Here is a 24,789-nt window from a genome sequence, read left to right on the forward strand (position 1 = left end):
AATTACAATTAATTAACTTAAACTGATTTTCTTAAAATTTAATTGCATTCATTTTTAGTAAAGGTACAATAGATGTAACTTCATTCAAACCCAGAGCTATTGATGCTTTTAATCTATTTTCCCAGTCACCTCCCATTGAACTGGGAATAACCTGCTCTTTAATAGCAAATTTAAAATTTGAACAGTGTTCAGTTGTAGATGTTTGAAAAGTGCATTGTTTGTATTCCTGTTGTTGATGTTTTACAGGTGCTCATAAATACTTCACAAGCAGCTTTCTGTTTTGCTGATGTAAAAACTCGGGCATTACATATATTTAGCAATGTAAGCCACACATTTAGACCCACAATTACCTTTACCTAGACTAACTCTGCTGGTGTTGTCATGATCCAAATGTAAAATCTCACCTACCAAAGGTATAGGAACTTTGGTTACTATACCCACATGTTGTCATCCCTGATCTCCTAATTTTAGATTGCAAGTCTATTGCTCTGTTCTGTAAAGCTTCAAAAATATTTTTCAAATTCTTGGAAGTTTTATATGCAAAGGTTGGGGCATCCCTCACAACTCGATATAGCAAGGAATTTACCTTAAAAATATTCCATTTTTTAGCAATAATGGATTTCATTTCTTTTGAACCAGAGTTCATTTGAACTACAATGGCTCTTTAAAATTCCTTAAATCCTTGGGGTTTCAGAGTCACCTCTTTTTGATAGACCCTTACTCAACAGGAGTTGGTATTTATTATCTCAGTCATTCCTAACCTATTGGCAAATAGCTCCTGTGAAGTCAGGGGGATAACCCCCTGATGTTATGTAGTCCAATCTCGCCTACATTCTTACCCGTGGGTTCAGAGCCAAACCTCGGCGCCGACTCGGCCATACTGTAGCTCGAAGTCTTTCAATTGACTGGGCTAAGAGATATCCCATGCTGCACTGCTCCCTTTCCCCAGATCTCGTTTGCAGCTCGTAAAGCTCAGATGTGGTCTCACTCTTGGCTGTGGCTAAGTATAACTTTTTGTCTTCTTGACTAAATTTTTGACTAAAAATTTGATCCAAAAGCTATTTTCAATACTAGGTGTGTGTGTTGTTGCTTTGTGGAAGCGTTTTTTGTACGGCCTTTGTGGCATTTGTCTACTTTTTGTCTGGTATCCCGTCGGCTATCTCCTAACGGGCTAAGCCCATTTTAGTTAGAGGACCTAGTCCTCCCTTGGTTATCTGTTTTCCCCTTCTGTGTTCATTTTTTGTTTTAGGTACCTACACCCTCTGGGCTAAGGCCGTTTAAATTAGAGGACCTGGTCCTTTCCCTTGTTTTTCTGTCAGGACCGTTTGAGTTAGAGGTCCTTGTGTAGTGTCTGTATTTATTAGTTTACTTCCCGCGCTTGTTGCTGGTGTCTTTTACTGTTGTGTTGTGTTAGTGTCCTGCCGACCATGTATAAGGATACAAAAGAACATAAGCCTTTGGGCTTTAAGAAATGTAGTAAATGTGGGTACAAGATGTCCATTACTGATGGGAACACTCTGTGTGTTTATTGTTTGGAGGCTATACACCTTCAGGAGTCTTGTGCATTCTGTCATGCATTCAGCCCTTGTGTTCTTCAAAAAAGGAAGCACAAACTACTTCTGAAGGGACTACTGAAACCCTCTTTCGAGGAAGATTTGGAGAGGTCTTCTAGTGCTAAGTCCTCTCCCTCTAAAAGAGACAAAACATCTAAAGCAATAAAACTGTCTCTGGCTCCGTCTGTCTTATCGAGCCTCCGGAGAAAGTTACTAAGTCTACTGTGGCATCCTCAGCTCCACTGTCTTTGGTGCCGAAGGAACCTTGCCAACTGACAGAACTTACATTGGCTCCCAGCCTCTCAGAGCCAGTGTCAGAGGTACTAGTTCGGGGCCAGTCCCCAGTTTTTAGACCGGTTTCTCCTTCTCGCAGGTCTCCTTCAGAGAGGAGGTCTAGATCTCCTGCCTTGTCCTCTAGGTCCTCCAGGACACTCTCTGATGTGGATAGAGTGGTACAGAGACTGCTTCAATCACCGGTGCTGGCTAAATTGCTTTTGGCTACAGCCCAGTCGGCTCCGGAGCCCGTCACCCATCCATCGTCAATACCTCCTCCGAGCAAATCTCTGCCTTCGGAGCCAGAGTGGTCGGCGCCGTTTGATAGCCCATCCTGGCTTATCGGCTCTGATCTTGCCCCCCCCCCCCCACTGATCAAAAGAATCCCAGATGTTCCACCCAATCAAAAGGATTCCGCAGCTTCAGAGGTTATAAAGCTGCTAGAAAAAGGAGCCATCCAGCATGTTCCCTCAGACCAGATCAAATTAGGGACTTACTCCAGATTCTTTTTGGTGCCGAAAAGAACAGGGGACCTGAGACCCATCTTGGATCTCAGCTGCTTGAACCTGCACATGAAGAAGTCCAAGTTCCGAATGGTCACGTTGCAATCTATTCTCCCATTGTTGGGAAAAGAAGTGTGGATGTGCTCCATCGACCTCAAGGATGCTTAATACCACATAAAGATGGACAGGGCATCCAGAAGTCATCTAAGCTTCCGGCTGGGAGCTAGTCATTTTCAATTTTGTGCCCTGCCCTTTGGTCTCACCACAGCCCCCAGGGTGTTCACCAAATGTATGGCAGTGGTGACGGCTCACTTGAGACATCAGGGATTCCAAGTGTTTCTGTACCTGAACGACTGGATCCTTTCTGCCACCACCAGGCATCTACTACTACAGACCCGAGACGCCACTGTCAAGCTGTTAACAATTGGGTATCACTCTAAACTGGGAAAAGTGTGCCTTGTTGCCCTCGCAGCATGTCTCCTTTATAGGCGCTGAGTTAGACACCGTGCTCATGAGGGCGTTTTTACCACAAGAAAGGCTTCAAGTTTTGCAACAACATGTATACGCGTTGCTCCCTCTAAAAAGAGTGAAGGCAAAAACAGTTCTCAAATTGTTAGGGACTGTGGCTGCAACAATTATGCTGGTTCCCCTTGCGAGGCTTCACATGAGGCTCCTTCAGTGGATGCTCTTTGCCCAGTGGTCTCTACAGCATCTTCCGCTTTCTCATCTCATAATGATCACAGACAGATGCAAGCAAGATCTACGCTGGTGGCTTCACTCCAGCAACCTCAATGCAGGAAAACTCTTCACCCCATCCCCTCCTGTTGCCACAGTGACCACGGATGCCTCCCAGATGGGGTGTGGGCCATTATCTTGGCAGGACGGTCCAAGGCACTTGGCAGGAACACGAGCTACATCTGCATATTAATATCTTGGAGATGAGAGCAGTGCTACTAGCTTTGCAAGCACTTCAGAGCTTTCTTCCTCTCGGGATAATTGCGGTCCACTCGGACAATATGTTGGTGGTATGGTATCTGAACAAACAGGGAGGAACCAAGTCATATCCCCTTTGCTGAGAGGCCATTTGAGTGTGGCAATGTCTTTCCAACGTTTTTTTGTAACAACGCACATTCTGGGGAAGTCCAACGTGATCGCCGACAGGTTGAGCAGAGCTATTCTGATGCCTCACGAGTGGTCCCTGAACAGTCGAGTTGCGGAGCAGATTTTCCGCAGATGGGGTCAGCCTTGCTGCGATCTATTTGCCAGTCCCCTCAATACCAAGTGCAGCAGCTTCTTCACCAATATCCCCCCCTCCGGGGGAATCACCCAGGGACACTCTAGTTCACGATTGGCCCTCCGGTCTACTTTATGCCTTCCCTCCTGTTCCTCTGTTGACAGAAATCACAATCCTTGGGAAGCAGAATAATTCTGATAGCTCCACACTGGCCTTGTCAAATTTGGTTCCCCTTTTTTTATCCCTATCTCATGGACGCCCCCTGGATTCTGGACCCACAGCCAGGTCTTCTGACTCGTATGTCAGGGCAGTTCCATCCTTCTCTTCAGACCCTCCGGTTCACAGCCTGGCTACTCCACTTCCATCACTAGTCATGCTTCATCATTTTCCTCTGGAAGTGATTCATATTCTGTCTTCTTCCCATAAGCCTTAGACTAGAAAGATTTATTCCAGTAAATGGAAAAGATTCTCCATCTGGGCTCACGTGAGACAAATTGATCCTTATACAGCTCCAATTTCTTCAGTTCTGGAATTTCTCTCCATGCTTTTCAATCGGGTCAGCAGCCGCGACCATTAAAGTACAGTTGGCCGCTATTTCCACTTTTCACGTCGCTAATTTACCCAGCCTAATGGCGCATAGACAATGTAAGGCATTCTTAAAAGGCACTAAGCTGCTTCGCCCTCCAGTCTTCGACCCAGTCATACCTTGAGACCTAAATTTTGTGCTACAATGTCTCACCTCTTCCCCCTTTGAGCCTACAGCTACTTGTAAACTAACATTTTTGACTTGGAAAACTATTGGTAGCCATCACTTCAGCTAGACGTGTCTGGGAGCTCCAAGCATTGTCTATCAGACCGCCTTACTTGATTTTTCACAGGGACAGCGTTTCCCTCAGACCAAACCCTTCATTTATGCCAAAGGTGGCTTCGGTTAGTAATCTCAACCAATCCATTGAACTGCCTGTATTTTTTCCAGAGTTCTCTAATAGGGCAGAATTTGAATTTCACCAACTGGATGTTCACAGGCAGTTTGTTTTTTATCTGCATAGAACGAGGGATTTTAGAAAATCGGATCAGCTATTTGTCTCATTTTCAGAAAATAAGATTGGGTCTCCTGTTTCCAAAGTGACCTTGTCTAGATGGATCTCTAGTTGTATTTCCTTCATTTATGCCTCAGGTGGTAAGGATTTACCATTTAGAGTGAAGGCTCATTCTACCCGATCTATGTCTACCTCTACAGCATTTCAGGCTAGGATGTCTATGGATGATATTTGTGCTGCGGCTACATGGGCATCTCCTCACACCTTTATTACTCACTACAAATTGGATTTGGTATCCAGAGGCAGATCTTCCTTTGGTTCCACAGTGCTCAGGAGTATTTTCCACTGAGCCTCCCAGGGTTCAGGTGCTAGGGACGCTGTCCCACGGGTAAGAATGTAGGCGAGATTGGACTACATAACATCAAGAAGTTATGTACTCACCATAACGTTCAACATATGTAGTCCATCTCGCCTCACATTCCTACTTACCCTCCTGCCTTCCCCCATCCTGGAGGACCTAGTGGTCAGTTCTGGTTTCAGTACTCCTTTTATTATTGGAATGTTGTTTCTTTCTCTATGTGTTATGTATATGAGAGGAGAGTGATAGAGTGATTGAGTTTGCAGCAAGCAAGATCTGGGGTAAGGGAGCAGTGCAGCATGGGATACCTCTTTGCCCAGCCAATTGAAAGACTTTGAGCTAGAGTATGGCCGAGTCGGAGCCGAGGTTCGGCTCCGACCCCATGGGTAAGAATGTGAGGCGAGACAGAATACATACATCGAACGTTATGGTGAGTACATAACTTCTTGTTCACAAACATGTGTAATGTTGTTCAACTCTATAACCATATCCTCATATTCCAATGTCATTCATACTGCTCTAACATATTGCCCTTTGACAATATTCCTTTTTTGATGTTTAGGATGTGCACTCTTTTAATGTAAATAAGAGTTACTAAATGTGAGCTTCCTATATATCTGTGATTTAAAACCTTTCTCAGTGTGTGAAATTAGCAGCTAGGTAATTGATGTGGGTATTTCTAAAGTTAAAAGTAAATTTTAAAAAATCTGTGGTTCCATTTAAATAGGATACAAATTTCATGACTTTGTCCTCCAGTCCATCCCAAAGAACAAAAATATCATCTAAAAAGTGTACGTGCAACTTAATGTGTCTAAAAAAAAAATCACACTTGAAATCATAACATTTCTCCCAGGAAATCAGTATCATATTGGCATAATTGGGAGCACATGCAGTGCCCATGGCTACACCTTTGATTTGTTTATAAAATTTTCCCTCAAAGTAAATATAATTGTTAGTACAAAACCAAACTAATCAGTTCCATAATAACTCAAATTGTCTGCCATTAAAAAATCGTAATCCAACATACTGTCAAGAAAAAATTCTATACCCTGTTCATGGGGAATACAGAAAAATAAATCCATTATATTTATGGTCAAAAACTGCAAATTTCTGTTCTATAAGCTGTCTTTCAAATGACCAAGAAAATCCCATGAATCGTTCAGCAAGTGATTGGTACTGTCATATTCTGGTTTTAACCTCTTGTTGATTAAGGTGATTAAGGAGTATGTTTTTGAACCCTATGCTGAAACTATAGGATGAAATGTGTTTTTTATATATGCTTTTGAACTTTCAGAATGCCAAATATTGTGGGAATTATAGGTTTGGAGACCATTAAAGTACTGTACAAGTCAGGGTCCAATTTGTTGTTTAATAGTGCATCTTCTATCTAGTGTATTATCTATCCGTATGTACGCAATATTAAGTTAATTCCTAGAAACAGGCAAATACGTATTAGAATCTAATAGTACTTTTAGTCATAATGTTGGAATAATCAGAGGTATTAAACAAAACCATGACGCCACCCTTGTTCAGTTTCATGATTCTTAAATTATCGCCTTTAAGTAATTCATACATGATTTTTCTCACTTGTTCAGTTAAATTATAACCACAGCTAGATATCTTAAGACAATTTTCAAGCCGATATAAATCATCTAAAACAGCTTGTTCAAAGGAATAAATTAGTGGGTACAGTAGTGGATTGTATGTGCTTTTTATTAATAAACTGGACTTACCTAGGTGAAATCATTTTGGTTGCATCATTGTTGTCAAAACTAATGCTTAAATTCTGTTTTCTGGTAAATAGTTTAAATTCCATTCTAATGTCCACCAAGTCCCAATGTTTATAAGGTACAAACTGAAAACCTTAATGAAACGAAAGTAATCCAGCATACAGTTTGTGTAGTTATAAATGTTGAAAGTGTCTAAGGAGAATACAGTATCAATTACATTATTGGTAATTAACTTCTCCATTTCCTCACTTTCCTTTAGTTGCTCCCAGGGTGGAGTAATGGCGGCCTATGACCAAAGTCATTAGTGACCCCAGCTATAAAGGTTGTCTGGATCGATTTGCTAAATGTTCTAATCTGAGTACTGGATGAAAAACCTGCTCATCATTCCAGTCAAAATCACGGGTCACTTAACCGTTATTTTTTTCAACATAATTGATGCCTGTAGTACCAGAATCAGCCACTGGATATTCTGTATTGTTTTGTGGGGATAAAATGGGACCATCTTCTCCTGTTTTTTTGGCCCTTGACCCCTTACCAACAGAATAAGCTACATTCTCCTTGTATTGTAAAATATCCCTGCTAATTTCTTTTTGTTTCCTTTTCAAATTTGTATTGCATTTACAGTCAGTACCTTTCAATACATCATTGTAAAATATCCTGTACTGGTAATCTAACGGCCGATATTCAACAATTCGCCCCTTAAAACATCTATTTCCAAATTATGTTTAATTAAAAGCTTTATCAGAGCAAAACCATGGGTTAACATGAATTTTAATTTTTAAAAATCAGTATCTGACCAAGTTGAATTTATGTATACCTGCTGGATTCTTATAGAAAAAGTGCTTCTATTAAACACTGTACCATTGTATTGTCTAAGGGATGATGTCCACTGGTGGCAGCCTGCTCTTCCCAAATTGCTTTTTTTTCTTAGCCTGCTCATGTTGAATCATTAACTGTAGTAATTCTTACCACATAATCAGGAATTATGTTTCAGTTTGAGTTCGATTTCACCTTCATGTCAGTTGTAGATCTGTGTACATCATCTAGCCATCATCCCTTGGCCATATCTTTTGGTTTTGAGTTCTCAGCTGCTGCAGTGGTAAGACTTGGTGAGGTATCTGTGCAAGCAACTTCACTGAGCTCTCATCTATACCAAGTAACAAGTACCTATCTCAGTTTTCAAAAAGGTGTTCCCCAGTGTCAGTTTCATTTGCTTTGCCTAACTTTTTGGGCATTACTTTTCAGTTTTGTGTATTATCGTTGTATACAAGGTGTTAAATAATTTGGAAGGAAAAGTATTAATAGTAGTTTCTTCTTTAAGATATTTTGTATGATGGCACTTGATTAAAATATTGTGTGATGATACCAGCCTTTCTTTAAATAAAGTAGTTAATTATTTAAACTGCAGATATTGTCTGTTTTAATTTTGAAGATTATTAAAAATATTTTTAGAACAAGTTTTATAATTTGGAGCATTTCTCCTTGGGCCTCAGCTGAAAATGGGCTTCTACCCATTTGGACTTTCCTGGTAATCAGATGTCATTAAATAAATAAACAGAGGAAGGAAAGAAGGCTTTCTGTAGGCACAGACTCCACAAGTTTTTTTTTTTCTTATGGCTTCTGGGTCCTCTGAGAAGACACCCAGGTAGAGCAGAGGGGGGCAAGGCAGTATTTGTCTTTTAGGATGAAGTGTGATCAAGAAGAGGAAACTGAAATGCTACAAGAAGTGAATCTGAGCAGTGAGCCCTGGTGAGTGAGTGATTAATGGTGAATCCAAATTTGACACAATGGTCTGTTGGAAACCTCTGATTTTCTACATTTCTTTTATAATTCTGGTTATTCTATTCTGACAGTATGTGACTGTTTCTTTTCAGTTATACAGAATGCGTTTTTCAAAGTAGTAAATATTACTTTTGTGAAATTATTTTTTTTTTCCTAAAAAGTGAATGGCTAGCACTTTACCATAAGTATCACACGACAGGGAGGATTAACATTTTAACTACTATTTGATGCCATTGTACTTGCCTGCAGTTTTTCTTTTTCTTGGATTTTTTGCTGAATGTTTTCTGCAGTAAATTAAATATAAATAATGTGTATATTGTAAAACTAATTGTTGGTACATTGTCAAGCTTTTTATGCATTTACTTTATCTTATTTTTTTATTCTTAGGATGCAGCTTTTAACAAAATAACTAGAAGTGTACAAGATCTTCAGCAGAAAGATTTAGGAGTTAAATCTGACTTCTGGTAAGATACAAGTAAAATGGCATGGAAATCATGTTTAATGAACATATTCACACCTTCAATTTTCCTAGGGTAGTATCACAAGGGATAGAAGATTACCTTAATTGTTGCCATGGTTTATTAACTTTCTCATTAGTTCAATATAGGTGTAGCCCTTGTGGTACTGCCAGTGTCGTCATCAGTGGCATGGCTTACATAATTCTATACTAATACTTTCCTCTTAGTCCTTGTTTTGATAAAATGTCATTTTAATTAACAGTATAGCTAGACCTGTTACTGAAAAACAACTTTATTGTTCTTATTTTCTTTTTAGTATTAATATACCTCGTGCAAAACGTGAATTAAGTCAGCTCAACAGATGTACTTCCCCGCAACAGAAGCTGTTCTGCTTAAAAAGGGTAGTTCAGACAGTAATGCAGTCTCCAAGCCAGAGAGGTTTGTATTGAGTAAAATTGATCAGACGTATTATACAGTGAATACTGCATCTTTCTTTGGGTTGTATGTGTGGGGACGAAAGTTTACTGTATGACAGTGACCTTGCTGACTCTGAAATTTGTGTAGCTTATTTTCCTTAGCACTTCATTTGATATTCGTATAGCACGGGCCACTTTTATATAATGACTTCTTTCACATTTTCTATTATTTTTCCTTTTCTGAATGTGGTGACATTAAATATGTGTCAGTATAAGCAGCATCAACAGAGCAGTTAGAAAGTGAGTTCATTTCTCAAATCAAATTGTATGAAGAGGTTTAATGGATGATCAGGTAAGGAAATCAAACAGTTCACTACTCTTTAATGAAACAAAATCATTTTCTATAGCGATGTTGTAATCAGCTTGCAAATAGCTGACAGTTTGTTTTAAATGGCGAGTCTTTTGAAAGGCATTGAAAGAACATGGAGCTTTAATGGGTTTCCTAAGGAATTTTATACCTGATACTTTTAAAATTAACATACTTTGATGGTACTTGTTGTTGCAGATGTCTTACACACTAATGATCCTGGTTGTTGCAGAGGACTTACTGACATTTTGCAGGACTGACCGTACCTCTCAACTTCTTGGCACAAGATATCGTCTCAAAGCCTGAAATAATGGGGGGGACAAAGGTCCAGAATTAGGGAGAGATTTTAAATATTGCTCTTGTAAATGTATAAAGTTGCTAGAATAACAGGATTTTTGTTGGCATGCATTTTCTGAAGGATATGAAGTCTGAAACTCAGTTGAATGTCAATATTTTTTTACTTCAGTCCTCAGTGATTTCCCAGGCAAACCACAAATTTTGAGTATCAGACTACGAAAATCTGAATAGTTGAGAGGTATGGGGACCGACCAAAGGGCCACACTTATTATTTGTTAACCAGCTAGGTGGTTTGTTCTGTAGACTATTTTCAGCATAACCCAGACTCTAAGGCATAAAATTGTAAGACAGTAGTTTGTAGAGTAAAAGCAAAACATGCCAGTACTTGTGTAACTGACATAGCGAACACATTGCTACAGTATAATGAACATGTAGTCAAAGACAAAAGTGGACAAAGAATACGAAATATAATTTGGGTGGCACAGTGGTGCAGCGGTTAAGGTTGTCGCCTCACAGCAATAGGTTCTGTGGTTCTGTTCTCAAATGGGGTGCCTTCTGTGCAGAGTCTGAATGTCCTCCCTGTATTCACATGGGTTTCCTCCCACATTCCAAAGACATGCATCTGGAGTGTTTCTCCCCGGGCCTTCACTGAAAATAGGTTCTGTCCTAGATGACTTTACTGGTCAACAGATGTTAAGTAACTTATGTGGTCTTGAACAGTGTGACAAGAATCTGTGACAGTTACACCAGAACTCATTGACGACTAATGTAATGACAGACTAACTGTAGCATAAACATTGTGTGAAACAAGAGAAGATGGCTTATGAAAAACAGGATTGTACAATTGCTACATTATTTACACAGCTGATATTGGGTAATGTATTCATCCTAGCCATTATAGAGATGTTTTAGTTTAAATTTTTATATGGCAAGGAAAATGAGTGTTGCATTTGTACATTAAGCCAGGATTTAGTTATACAAAGATCTTTATTTTAGGTTCATAAGTTCATACTAGGCTATCTGCCCTAGGGCATTTGTAAGCCTAGCCAGAGTGTGTTTGGCTCTCGCCATCCATTTAAATGAATTTTACTATGCCCTATTTCGAGGTTTAGTTTACTGTGCCTCTGTCTAACAGTGACACAGAAGTGATACCCGGGGTAAACCTGCGATCTCCCATCTACTAATCAAGATTCCTACTGAAGAGAGTCAGTGAGGGACTCTGCCTAACTTGGACTTGGATTTTATTCCAGAGTGAAGGGAGCCTCTGGGTTATGAATCTGATGTCCTTCAAGGATGCATCTGCAGTCCTAACATATGGGTTGTCCTGCCTCACTTTCCTCCAGCATGTCCTATTTATTTCTGTGCTGAGGTTCAAGTCCCTCGAGCACGTAGCTCGATGGGATTTGGATTTTCTGAGGTGTAGCATGTCCATTAATTCCGGGTTGGACATGGCTTTATATGTCAGGCACAGATCGCCTCTAAGCAGGCTGTATGCAACCGAGTAGAGCTGGAGTTTCTTTAACCGGGCAGCATATGGCATCTGTTTGAGCCCTTTGATCCTCTTGGTGAGGTACTTTTGGGGTCTTTCCAGTTGCTGCAGGTGTCTGGTAAGGTACATCCCAAAAGGGGCATTGTACTCAATTATGGGCCTGATGAGGGATGAGTAAAGAGGCACAATGACCTCCCCTGATCTAGTGAACCCCTTCATGATTAGGTGTTTTTCTAACCACTTTGGCCACATGGTTGTCAAATGAGAGATTGCTATCAACTTGGGTCCCCAGTTCCCTAATTACTTCTTCCGTACTTAATGGATTACCACCTATGTGGTAATTTGTGGGTACTTTGTTTTTGCCATAGGGGATGACTATACACTTCATGGCATTTAGCTTGAGGCCATGGCTCTGGCACCAGCTGTCTGTTTCTATGAGACCCTTTTGGAGGATGCTTGTGTCAGCTGGAGAGTTGATTATGGCACCCAGTTTGCAGTCATCTGCGAACTTGGTCAGCCACAGTCCTTCCATGTTGGCCTGTACCTCCGAGAAATATATACCGAACAAGAGAGGTCCCAGGACTGAGCCTTGTGGGACGCCACTTGTAACTGGTTTGGAGTCTGATATGGCTCCAGCAATTCTAACCATGTGGGTTCTGTCCTTGAGCCAGTTTGCAATCCATCTAGTGACATAGGGGGTTTATATTTAAGCTGGATAGCTTATCTATGATGCCCGAGTGGGATATTGTATCGAAGGCTTTTGCGAAGTCCAGGTAGGCTGTGTGAACCACCTTCCCCTCATCAATGGCCTTGGTGACTGTTTCAAAGAAATTGACCAGGTTTAAGAGGCAGGATCTGCCCTTAACAAAGCCAAGGGGATCCAGTGTCTGTAGGTCCCCAATATCTTTATTTATGAGTTCCATGATGATTCTTTCCATAGCTTTGCAGACCAAGATAGTCAAGCTTATGGGGCGATAGTTTCCAGGATCCGTCGAGGCACCACCTTTGTGGAGAGGGACCACTGTTGCTGTACGCCACTCTTTGGGTACATATCCTGTAGTAAGGCTGAGATTGAACAGTAGCTTTATGTTTGGGTTCAGCTCATCTTGGAGTTCATGTAGGACGCAGCCCAGGACACAGCCCAGGACACCGTCTGGTCCCATTGATGCTGTGTTTTTTGCTTTGGAGAGGGCGGTTTTTACCTGAGCATCCGAGATGTCAGGGGGGCAGCACTCTGCTGGAATAGATATTTGCTCTTTTGGTGGGGGGGGGGGAGTTTGCGCTGAACCTGTCGGCCAGGATGTTGGCAATGTCTGTGGGTTCAGTGTATTTTTTGTCATTTTGGACTAATTCTGAGCATATCTGGGAATTCCCACCCAGGTTCCTAACATAACTAAAGAAAGCTTTGTGATTATCTTTAGTGTCCTGTGCAATTTTTCTCTCAAAGCTGGCCTTAGATGATTTTATGAGTGCCCATAGTTTTTTGCTAATAATGATCAGAGATGCCTTCCCTTTTTGGGATTTTGCTCTGTTGTGTAGTAACTTCCTTCTTCTATTGTATAGTTTGTTTATGGCTGGGGTCCATCAGACAGGACGCCTGCCTTTGGGGGATTGGGACTTAGTTTTATTTGGGATTGTATGATCCATGCATTCCTGAAGGTGTTCATAGAATGCGTTTATAAAGGATTCTGCGGTCTGTGCCGTATTTTCCACAGACCCGGGGGCTTTGAAGGACTCCACCTTGGTTTTGAGTAGTGTGAAGTTTGCTTTAGAGAAGTTTTTCACTGTGGTTTTCTGGGTAGGGGGTGGGGTCGGGATGTGGATATCCAGTGAGATTAATTTATAGTCTGATCTTACCAGTGAGGGATACACTTCTGGTCTGGAGCATAGAGTCCCCATGTTGGTGATGATCAGGTCCAGTATGTTTTCCCCTCTTGAGGGAGTGGTCACAAGTTGTTCCATAGCATTTGAGTTTATAAATTCTAGGAACCTTTGGGCTAGGGTGTTAGAGCTAGAGTAATGCTCCCAGTCTATGTTTTGGGTAGTTGAAGTCGCCCAATATAATCGTGTTTGGAGAGACCTTCATATTTTCTAGTGTTCTCTGGAAGGCCGAGTGGGGTTCCTGGGTTTGGGAGGGTGGTCTGTAGCAGGCTATAAATTGGAAGGCAGTCTTACCCACTGTTAGCTGCACATGGATAGTCTCCGATGCTTCGTGCTGTGCCACCAACCTGGAGGTGTGGGTATCTTCGAATATTGATACTCGCCCCCCCCCTTTTGTGTTTCGGTCCGAGTTTTGGGGCCGAAAAGCATGGTATGAGGTATAACCTGGTAGTGCTGGGGTGCTCTCGGGAGCCTTGAACCAGGTTTTTGTTACCGCACAGATATCGATGTTCTCCATGCTAAGGAGAGTTTTGAGTGCGTGCATCTTGAGGTTCTGACATTTTGTAGCATTACTCTTAGTTTCTTATCCCTTGTGATACCTATGGAGGTGGGTTTGTCTTTTGAGCCTTGCCTAAAAAAGGCACTATGGGGGTGGAAAGAGCCTTTGCCAATATCCAAAAGCCCAGGGGTGACAGGTGCAAGCCATCCCTAGCGAAGCAGCATGGCTTGTCGAGCATGTCATCCCAGGCTGACAGGCATTGGATCCCCTTTGAATGACACCAATACTTAAGCAGTTGTTGAAATTGATCATCTTGTCTTCATATTGTGGCATCATTCTTAGTGAGGGTAAGATGCTACTCACGGTCAGGGTCATACCGGCTTGGGCTACATGCTCAGAGAGCTCCTCTATGTCTCTTTAAATGTAGTCCAGGGAGGTACATCTCCGGTCATTCACACCAGCATGAACAATGACTGAGTCATATTTGTACTTGCCTTGGAGTGACCTGAGTGCTTGTGTTATGTGGCGGATCCTAGCGCCCGACAGGCAGCTCACCATGACCTTCTCCTTGTTCAGCCTGGTGAGCGGGACGTCAGTGTGCCTAACTATAGAATCACCTATTACAAGTGTATCAGGTGTGTTGTTTAGCCTTAAGGGTTGTGACTGTTCGGCACACTGGCTTTGTGAAGTATGTGTTGCACGTGTTTTGCTTTGGGGTAGCGGATTCTTGGGTGTCTGCTTTGGAGGTCTCTGCTGCTTAGGCAGATTTTTATTTAGAGCCTCCGAATATGTTTTTGTGTGTTTGTGTTTGGTTTGCTGTCGTGGTAGGTCTATGTGAGACTGGAATTGTAGTGGATGTGGATACCTTCTCCTCCTGACTCGTTACGCCAGTACTGAGTTGAGAGAGCTGAGCGTCCAGTTTGGCTGTATGGTTGCATCTCTCACATATACTGTCAACTGACCTTTGGACATGCTAGAATAGTACAGGGAACTCCTTTAAAATTGAAAGAAAAAAGGGCCAATAGGGAGTAAGGTACTCAAGGGGGGGTTTGTGAGGGTGTAGTGCTTTTAATTTTTTAGTGTTGACTTATATAATTGCTTTAGTGAGCAAGTGCCAGGCTTTAGAGTAGGAATAGGGTGTTTATTATGAGACCTAGAGCAGTTCTAAGGGAAAAAGTGAAGAGCAGACTTTACGGAGCTGAGAATGGTTTAAACCCAATTTAGCGGTGCTGCCTGATGCTGCGCTATGCACAAAATCGCGCTAAAGCTGGTTTTATACAGGAGGACTTGAAAGAGCTAGAAAATGGCCCAAAACGGCCAATAGATTACCAGATTCTTGTGCTGGGAACACTCCTCCAGGGATAGATAGGCTGCTCTAAGCTCCCCACTCCCACTGGTGAACAAAGAAGCCTCCTTTTATCCAAGAAAGGAAATGGGCAACACAGGAACTTTCCAAAAGTCCAGAATACAGCAAAGCCTGTATTTGGACTACACTAGGTCGGGAAAGGCAGAAAACAAGGAAAATTTTTTTTTCTTTTTTTTTGAAAATAAACAGCAGGAAAATGCAATAAATATATAACACAGGCTAGCGCACTTGAATGTGTATCCTCAACAGGTAAATGCAACAAACAGGACAAACTTTAAAAGTGCAGGTGCAAAACAACTTTAAACAGTTTGAAACAGTTAAAGAAGCAGAAATACTTGCTATTTAGCTAGATCAGACAGTCGCCCAGGTAGTAGCAGGAAAAAAACACTTTTATCAGGTAAGCAGTCACTATTTTAGCCTCTCTGCTGCTAGCACCACTCTGCAGGACCACGAGGAGCTTGGCTGAGTAGTAACAAGTGCAAAAAACGCGCCAAAGCGGGTTTTATACAGGGGGACTTGAAAGAGCTAGAAATTGGCCCAAAACAGCCAGTAGACTACCTGATTCTTGTGCTGGGAACACTCCTCCAGGGATAGATAGGCTGCTCTAAGCTCCCCACTCCCACTGGTGAACAAAGAAGCCTCCTTTTATCCAAGTAAGGAAATGGGCAACACAGGGACTTTCCAAAAGTCCAGAATACAGCAAAGCCTGTATTTGTACTACTCTAGGTCAGGAAAGGCGGGAAACAAGGATAATTTTTTTGTTTTTTTGGGGTTTTTTTGCAAATAAACAGCAGGAGAATGCAATATGTAACACAAGCTAGCACACTTGAGTGTGTAACATCAACAGGTAAATGCAACAAACAGGACAAACTTTAAAAGTGCAGGTGCAAAAACAACTTTAAACAGTTTGAAACGGTTAAAGAAGCAGAAATACTTGCTATTTAGCTAGATCGGACAGTCGCCCAGGTAGTAGCAGGAAAAAAACACTTTTATCAGGTAATCAGTCGCTCTTTTAGCCTCTCTACTGATAGCACCACTCTGCAGGACCACGAGGAGCTTGGCTGAGTAGTAACTCAGCTCAACTTTGGTTGGTACTTGCCAGTACAGCAGTGAATTTGATTGCATGTGTTAAAGCTTAGGGATGGTTGGATGCATTTTGTTAGTTAGTTTACTTCTTTCATCCAGATTGCATCCATATTTCTTGCTTGAGGGGAACCCTGTTCATTTGCCATTCCAATGGCATAGAGCATCCAGCCTATGCTGTCCATAGCTTGGGATATGTGGCAAACTAAGTGCCAGTACTTGGGTAGGGGATTGGTCAATAGTGGACATTTCAGATTTTGTATCCGGTTGATCTCCTTTGACTATTGGAATGTCAAGTGGATCCAGTTTGGCTGCTCTGTTGTTTCACAAAACACTCCATCTCAAGCTCACTCCAGTAACAGGTCTACTTCATAACATTGAAATTTCATAACATTGATTTTCATAACATTGAGACCAAAATATCTAGATCCCAAAACAATAAAAACCCAAAACATTGAAAACTCAGAACATTGAAAGTGTGCTTCATAAGATTGAAAACTACAGTGCATATGTCAATAACATCCTCTCCACCTACACCACCACCAAACTAACAAACACACTTTCTACTACGTTTCTGCAGGGAGTCAAACCCCCCCCAGCACCCCCCATGTGGGGGACTCTGCCCCCCCAAAGCCTCCATAAATTAAATATACGAACTCCAAGTCTGCACTACAGTGGAAAAAAAGTTAATTTCCTAACCTGAGGTTTAGTTGAGGTTAGAAAATTTACTTTTTTTCCACTGTAGTGCGATCTTGGAGTTGGTATATTTAATTTATGGGGGCTGTGGGGGGCAGTACCCCCCACATTGGGGGTGCAGGGGAGCTTGCCCCCTTGGAGAAACGTAGTAGAAAGTGTGTTTGTTAGGTGGTGGTGGTGTAGGTGGAGGTGATGTTTTTTACTTGTGCAATGTAGTTTTCAGTGTTATGAAGCACGCTGTCAATGTTCTGAGTTTTCAATGTTTTGGGTTTTCATTGTTTTGAATTTTCGATGTTGTGGTCTCAATGTTATGAAATTCAACGTTATGAAATTTCAGTGTTATGAAGTAGACCCCCAATAACACCTCTGTCCTCTTTGCCTAAGATCTTGTTTGCTACTGAAGCAGTTAAGATTTTAGAGCCAGCACTCAGGATAAGTTTGCATTCCTAATCCATTTCTTTGAGTTTTGCTAATTACTCTGTAGTAGTTTTTTTTTATCTAAACTGCTTTACTTACCTTATCCATTAAAAAAAATGCTTCGAATAATTGTAGCTCTTTCTCGCATTAGCAACAGATGCAGAGGCCTTGTCACTTCTGAAAGTCTTATGTTTTTTATTTTGTTTCCCCTTTGTAGCTATTTTCTACAGAAACTGTTATATTGTTAGGGTTGTTTTTATAGCTAATGATCTGTTTACTAGAGTTATTGTGGTACCAGGTTTTCAATAGCTTCTCATTTATTTCCAGTGATTGTTTTTCCATGGACAAGGGCTTTAAAATGTGGCTGTTGCCACCACAGAATTCCATCTCAAGATACCCGCAACTACTGGGAGGTATTCTTGGGATCAGAACATTTACAGGTGTCCTGTAAAAATATGCGGGGACTTTGGCTTTTGTTTACTTCAAGAATGCAAAAAAATTATTTTAAAAGAATTACTTTTTGTACCAAGCAGATACAGCAAATCTTTTCTGATGCCTTAGAAGTGCTACATCAATCCAACAGTAGCACAGCATGTATTTACCTAGTTGGGCCAGCCTTGCTGTAGTCTCTTTGCTTCCCCATCCATCATCAAATGCAGCAGCTACTGTCATCCCTATACATTCGCTGAGAGATGCCTTGGTTATCTCAGTGGCCTTCTGGACTTCTCTGTGTTTTTCCCTCTTCCCCTAATTTCAGAATTCCTCAGGAAAACCTCTTTGTGCAAGGCCTCCCAGCATCCTGAAAGTCCCTTTCTGGCATAGGTAGATATAGTTCTTTTCACTACTTCTGTATCCATAGTTGGACCTTCTGATTAACTCATCCAGTGAGCTTCACCTTAGCATTCACTCCGTGACGTTGACCAGTAATGGCCTCTGATTCTGCCCTGTTTGGTAAACTAGTTCATATTCTTCTGGCTTCTCAAAATGATTCTACTCATAAATTCTGCAAAAGCAAGTGAAAATTTCCACTTAGGCCTCTAATCAAGGTCTGGATTCCTTCATTGTCCCTATGTTATTTAAGAATCAAGGTGAATTTGTCTGCCATCTCCAGATTTCTCACAGTCTTTCCATTTTCTTCCTTCGTAATTCAGTTCTGCTTGCTTCTGTGTCGCTTAATCAAAGTCCCCCACGCCACTGTGGGATTTGAATTTCTTATTAGAGACCTTAACTCACTCTCTTTGAAAGATTGTCATCTTTCAAGTTGAAATTCCTCTTGTACAGGTCCTTATTTCTCGTGGCACTTGACTTCAGTTAGTGCATGCAGTTCTGTTATTCTTCTGTCTTCCTAGCCTCTTTATCTTGTCTTCTGTAAAGACAGAGTTTCACAAAGAACTACCCCATCCTTCATTTTCAGAGCTGCTCTGGAGTACAATCTCAACCAATCCATTCAGCTTTCTGTTTGTCTTTCCTAATTACTCTAATAATGGGGAATTTCTGTCTGACACCTTTGATTTTCTAAGGCTATTACAGTGCTGCGTGCACCATACAAACTTTTTCTGGGAAAGATTCACTGTTGTTGCACTTAGACTTCTATGTGGCATGAAAAGGATTAACAGTTTCCTAAAGATCAACTTTTGAATATATTTATTGAGCACTTTTGTTGTTGTAATGGTAAATTTACTTCAGAATGAGTGATGGACATAAAAACCTTCAGTTAAATACCCTCAACCCCAGAAGTGATATTTTCCAGTGCCGTCACTAAGTGAAGTTAATATAATATAATTGAAGGATTTGTAGGTGCACTGTTTTTCCTTTTCACACTGCATGGAGCTTTGTGTGAATTTTGTGTCACTGGTCTTAATTGCACAACAGTTTCTTTGATGTTCATCATGCATACAGCTGCAGTCATAACAGATGGGTTATCCTGCCGTCAGGCGGGTCCTCGGTCGGCCGAATTCCAAAGTCTAGGTCCGGCGTCGGTTGTCTTCACTTCCTCCCTGACGTCAGTGCGGCAGGGGTATAAAAGAGGCAGCCGACGCCATTTTCTTCAGTCTTTCTTGCCAAGCGGTGCCCGAAGCAGAAGCAGTTCGCTAGTGCCGGTTGGCCAGCTCCTGAGATTTACGAAAGTATTTCAGCCGAAGTCTTCTCGAAAGCTAAGTACCCCGTTGGGAAAACTTTTCTTGCCTCAGACCGATGTCAGACAAAGTTAATAATTGCATTTCATGTTTGAAGCAAATACCGCATAAGGATTTCCACTCTTACTGTATACCTTGCTTAGGCCCAGACCACGACGTCTCGGCCTGCTGTTTTTGTGCTACATTCAACAAACGCACTATTAAGAGTCGGGCAGGGTTTGCCCTTCACTTTTTTGGCAAAAAATGTAATTATATTATGTCGTCGGCTACTCCGACTCCAGTTTTGAGCAAAAAACGCAAAGATAAGGACCGGCATACGAGGTCTGCACCACCTACTGATACCACGCTAAAGCCGACTACCGGTTCTCCGGTACTCAGCGAGGCGCCTACGCAGCCCCTGAGTACCGATGACAATGCATTACCGGTGTCTTCAGTACCCGAGGTCGCAGGCTCCTCAGCCCCCATTCCTACTACAGATACCGACGCCACTCCTGGTGGGGAAACTCAGAAGTGAGACAGGCCTGCCATTTCTCAAGGGGTCTTCAGGCCTTCCTCCTTCTCTATTAAAGCCTTCACTAAATCTAAAACAGCCATGAAAACCAAAAAACAGGTTCCTCAGACACCCTCTCAAGGCACCATGCCTAAAAAACAGATGCTTAAAATGGCTGAGGATTTGATTATTCTCTTCAGGGGTTCTCAACCCCCCTCTGACAAAAGGCCCAGACTAGAGGAAGACTACCCTTCCTCAGATCAAGCTTCTATTACCTCAGAACTATCTGAGGACCAGGATTGTGCCTATTCTCCATTCAAAGACTCTGATGCAGAGGAGTCTATTCCCTCGGTCTCCCCTCACGAGGACTTCTCTTTTGGGGAAACCCTGCATACATTGAGGGAACACTTTCACTGGGAAGGCCAAGATTACTCAGATTCCAAGAAAAGGCTCAGGGAATTTCTTCTGCTCCCCCAGCATAGGCCTCTGGCTATCCCTCCTGTTTTAGATATATTGGATGATGTGTACACAGAAGCCAGCCTTAATCCTGATTTTTTGCCTCCAGCTCCTGTTAAACCAGACCGGTATTACCGGGTTCCTCATTCTCACCAGTTCCTATATAAAAGCCATACTACTGACCCAGAAACTATTTCACAGGGTCCCAAGGGAATTAAGGCCTCCACTGCTAAAAACCCATTACCTTCAGATAGAGATTCCAGATCTTTAGAAAGGTGAGGGGAAAAGGTGTACACCTCTGCCACTTTAACCATGAGGGCATTAAACTGTCAGTTTCATATGTTAAAGTATCAACAGTTTTTGATATCTCAGCTGAAAAGCAAAATGACACAACCAGAACAACCAAATTTAAAAGAGTTGCAGGATTTGTTGCATGGTGCAGAGCAGGTGGGTAAACATACCTTGCAGTATGGTTTGATGCTTTAGAGGCCTCATGTAGAGCTGCTGTTATGGAGTCTGTTATACGTAGGCATGCTTGGCTCAAAGATCAAACCTTACCAGATCATGTCAAAGCTAAATTATTAGATGCACCTCTTCAAAAAGATGTATTGTTTGGTGTTAAAGCAGATCAGGTGCTAAAGAAAATGGAGGAAAAAGCGAAATCAATGCAAACAGTGAAAGATTTCCTGCAGGTACAGCCTTCACGTTTCAGCAGAAACTGGCCTTCAAAAAATTGGTCCTTTCCAGACACGGACAGACCTCAAAGGGGCAGATACAGGCATTTAAGGGGTAGAGGGCAACCTCAAGGATCTTTCAGAGCCAGACAGTGGCAAGCACCAACCCCAAGAGGAGGAGAAGATAGATCACAGTCTTTTAGAAAGCAGACACAATGACTTCCCCCTACACCTGCCAAGCAAAGCTTTAATGGCAACACCTTTGGGTGGAAAACTGACATTATTCTCAAAAAATTGGCATATTGTTACAAAAGACAAATGGATTCTGGACATTATAGACAGAGGCTACAGGTTCCACTTTCACACCCTTCCAAAAATGAGAGGCATGCCAAACCTGCCACAAAATCAAAGGGCAGAGGCACAAAAACAAATTTCAGCTCTCATGGACATGAAAGCAATTCAAGAGGTACCTGCAAAAGAACAAGGTCAAGGGTTTTATTCCATACTATTCCTGGTACCAAGGAAAGACAAAGATTGGAGACCTATCTTAGACCTATCCATCCTAAACACATATCTACAGGTGCCAAAATTCAAGATGCTCACATTACAGCAGCTTCTTCCCATGCTGGGCAAGGAGTCTTGGCTGGTAACATTGGACTTCAAGGAGACATACCTGCATGTCCCTATCAGACAAGATTGCAGAAGATACCTCAGATTTCTTGCAGGTTCAACCCGTTACCAATTCTCTGCGTTGCCCTTTGGCTTATCTGCTACTCCCAGAGTGTTTACGAAATGCCTGGCATCAGTAATCGCCTTCTGCAGACTACAAGGGATACAAATCTACCCATATCTGGACGACTGCCTGATCCAAGCGGACAGCAAGGACATACTACTGCAGCACCTGGCGTTTGTAATAAAACTGTTGAACTTCCTGGGATACACAGTCAGCAAAAAGAGATCAAAACTAATACCCTCTCAACAAATAATTTTCCTGGGTGCCAACTTGGATACAACCACCCAGATGGCCTACCTCACGCCAGACAAGCAAGGGCAACTGTCTTAATACTTCAGAAAAATGGCAACTTACACCAGGCTAACTGCAAGGAAAGTCCTGCAGGCTCTGGGATTCATGACATCTTGCATCCAACTTATCCCATGTGCAAAGCTGCATATGAGGAAACTTCAATGGTACCTAAAAAACTTATGGTCTCAACACAGCCACAGCTTGGAAGCAGTTATTCCACTCATTCCATGCCTTCAAAAGAAATTTATGTGGTGGGCTCAAGCTTGCCAAAGAAACACAGGTCTTCCTTTCTGTGTACCTCAAGCTACTCAAATCATCACAAGAGACGCCTCAGACTATGCCTGGGGAGCACACTTGACAAATCAGTGCATTCAGGGAAAATGGGCACGAAAAGAGAAGCTCCTTCACATTAACCAAAAGGAAATGCTAGCCGTGCAAAAGGCTATTATGACCTTCAAAGACCTACTGCATCCAGGCCAGCTATTGATAAGGACAGACAACACCACAGTGATGTGGTACATAAACAAACAGGGGGGAACTCATTCATACCCCCTGTGCAGGCAAGCCATGACCCTATGGAACACAGCACTGGAATTGAAAATTCAACTACAGGCACAATTCCTGCCAGGGAAGGAAAACACACTGGCAGACAACCTAAGCAGAAATATGACAGATCCACACGAATGGAAGTTGCATCCTCAAATTTTCACAAAGGTAACTCAGGCATGGGGACAGCCAGACTTAGATCTCTTTGCTACACACAGAAATTGCCAGTTGAAAAAATTTTGTTCAAGGACCCATCATCCACAGGCCTGGAAAGTGGACGCACTTTCCTTCAATTGGGCAACATTGACAGTCTATGCCTTCCCGCCTCTTCCTCTGCTGCCCAAAGTTCTATTAAAAGCCAGAGCAGAGAGGCCAAAAATGATTCTCATTGCTCCAGACTGACCAAGGCAACACTGGTATCTGCTCCTGAAGAGCCTGACACATTCCCCACCATGGATCCTACCTCTAGTCCCTCTTCTGTTGTCCCAGCACAACTACAAAACTCTTCACAGCCATCTCAAAACTCTAAATCTAGCTGCATGGAAAATTCCTTGATTTCACAACAGCTTCTCCTCTCCAAGGAGGTGCAGGATGTCATCTTGGAGGCCAGAAGACCTTCTACTAGAAAGGCCTACTCCGCCAAATGGAAACGATTTTGTGCCTGGAATCAAAAGAAGGGACCAGAATCCTTGGGTAATAAACATACCTCAAATTTTACAGTACCTAGCTGAGATGTTAAACAATGGACTTTCCTTCTCCTCCATCAAGATCCACGCTTCAGCCATTTCTGCACAATACAACACAGATCCTCCTTTATTCTCTCATCCTCTCTTAAGGCAGTTCCTCAGAGGGGCGAAGAATATAAAACCCCCCAAGGAAACTACCAGTCCCTGCTTGGGACCTCAACTTCGTATTGGAAAAGCTGACCCTTCCTCCCTTCAAGCCAACTTCTTCATCAGAGTTACAGTACTTGTCATGGAAAACAGCCTTTCTTCTGGCTATCACCTCAGCTCGCAGGGTTTTGGAGCTACAGGCCCTCATGGCTGTGCAACCATTCATCATTTTCCATCAGGACAGAATTTCCTTACGAACCAACTTTACTTTTATGCCAAAGGTAGTATCCAGTGTAGCCTTGAATCAGACTATCCACTTACCTACCTTTTATCCTAATCCACAGAACAAAGGAGAAAGACTACTACATTCCTTGGACATTCACAGACAACTTCGTTATTATTTGGACAGGACAAAGCCATTCAGGAAATCTGAGCAACTCTTTGTGTCCTATGCTGCAGGTGCTCAAGGAAAGGCTATTTCCAAACAGACAATTTCAAAATGGATAGCCCACTGCATACGCTTTTGTTACTCATTTCATGGAAAAACTGTGCCTGCATGCATCAGATCCCACTCCACCAGAGCCACAGCTACCTCTGCAGCCTTCCTCAGGGGGGGTCCCTACCAAGGATATTTTGGAAGCAGCCACCTGGAGTTCAGTACACACTTTCTCCAAGCACTATCACCTCCCACTATACTCTAAATCTAGAGCGGGCTTTGCCACAGCAGTCCTGCAGGGCATCCTAGCCCCTCCTAGTTCCACTTAGTGCCTACCACCCTTACTTAGCTTTGGGATTCTACCCATCTGTTATGACTGCAGCTGTATGCACGATGAACATAGTACAGTTTTGTACCTACCATAAATGTAGATGTTCGAGTGCTCATACAGCTGCAGTCCAGGTTTCCCTCTCTCCAACCCCTCTTAGGACAGGCCTTATGACAAACCCTTTTCATATAACCTTTTGGGGTACTCTTTTATGGTGTATTTGCTTGCAACTACTGTTTTTGATTTATCAACATTGCATTTTTGCATAACATTATGTTTGCCTTCCTTCTGGGGGCACCTGACATCTGGGGCAAGAAAAACTGAAGAAAATGGCATCGGCTGCCTCTTTTATACCCCTGCCGCACTGACGTCAGGGAGGAAGCGACGATAACTGACGCCGGACCTAGACTTTGGAATTAGGCCGA

General features: G+C 42.3%; 1 protein-coding gene across 1 annotated transcript in view; it reads left to right on the forward strand.

Annotated features, from left to right (window-relative positions):
- Positions 1–24,789, forward strand: part of ANKRD27 (ankyrin repeat domain 27) — a 1,716,109-nt gene that overhangs the window by 467,914 nt on the left and 1,223,406 nt on the right. The window contains exons 9-10 of the mRNA XM_044081882.1: positions 8,861–8,937; positions 9,248–9,369. Coding sequence (XP_043937817.1) covers positions 8,861–8,937; positions 9,248–9,369 — 199 coding nt within the window. The remainder of the gene's footprint in view (positions 1–8,860; positions 8,938–9,247; positions 9,370–24,789) is intronic.

The sequence above is a fragment of the Protopterus annectens genome, chromosome 8.part1 (genome assembly GCF_019279795.1).
Source record: "Protopterus annectens isolate FY-2018-M chromosome 8.part1, PAN1.0, whole genome shotgun sequence".
In the NCBI taxonomy this organism is placed as follows: Eukaryota; Metazoa; Chordata; order Ceratodontiformes; family Protopteridae; genus Protopterus; species Protopterus annectens.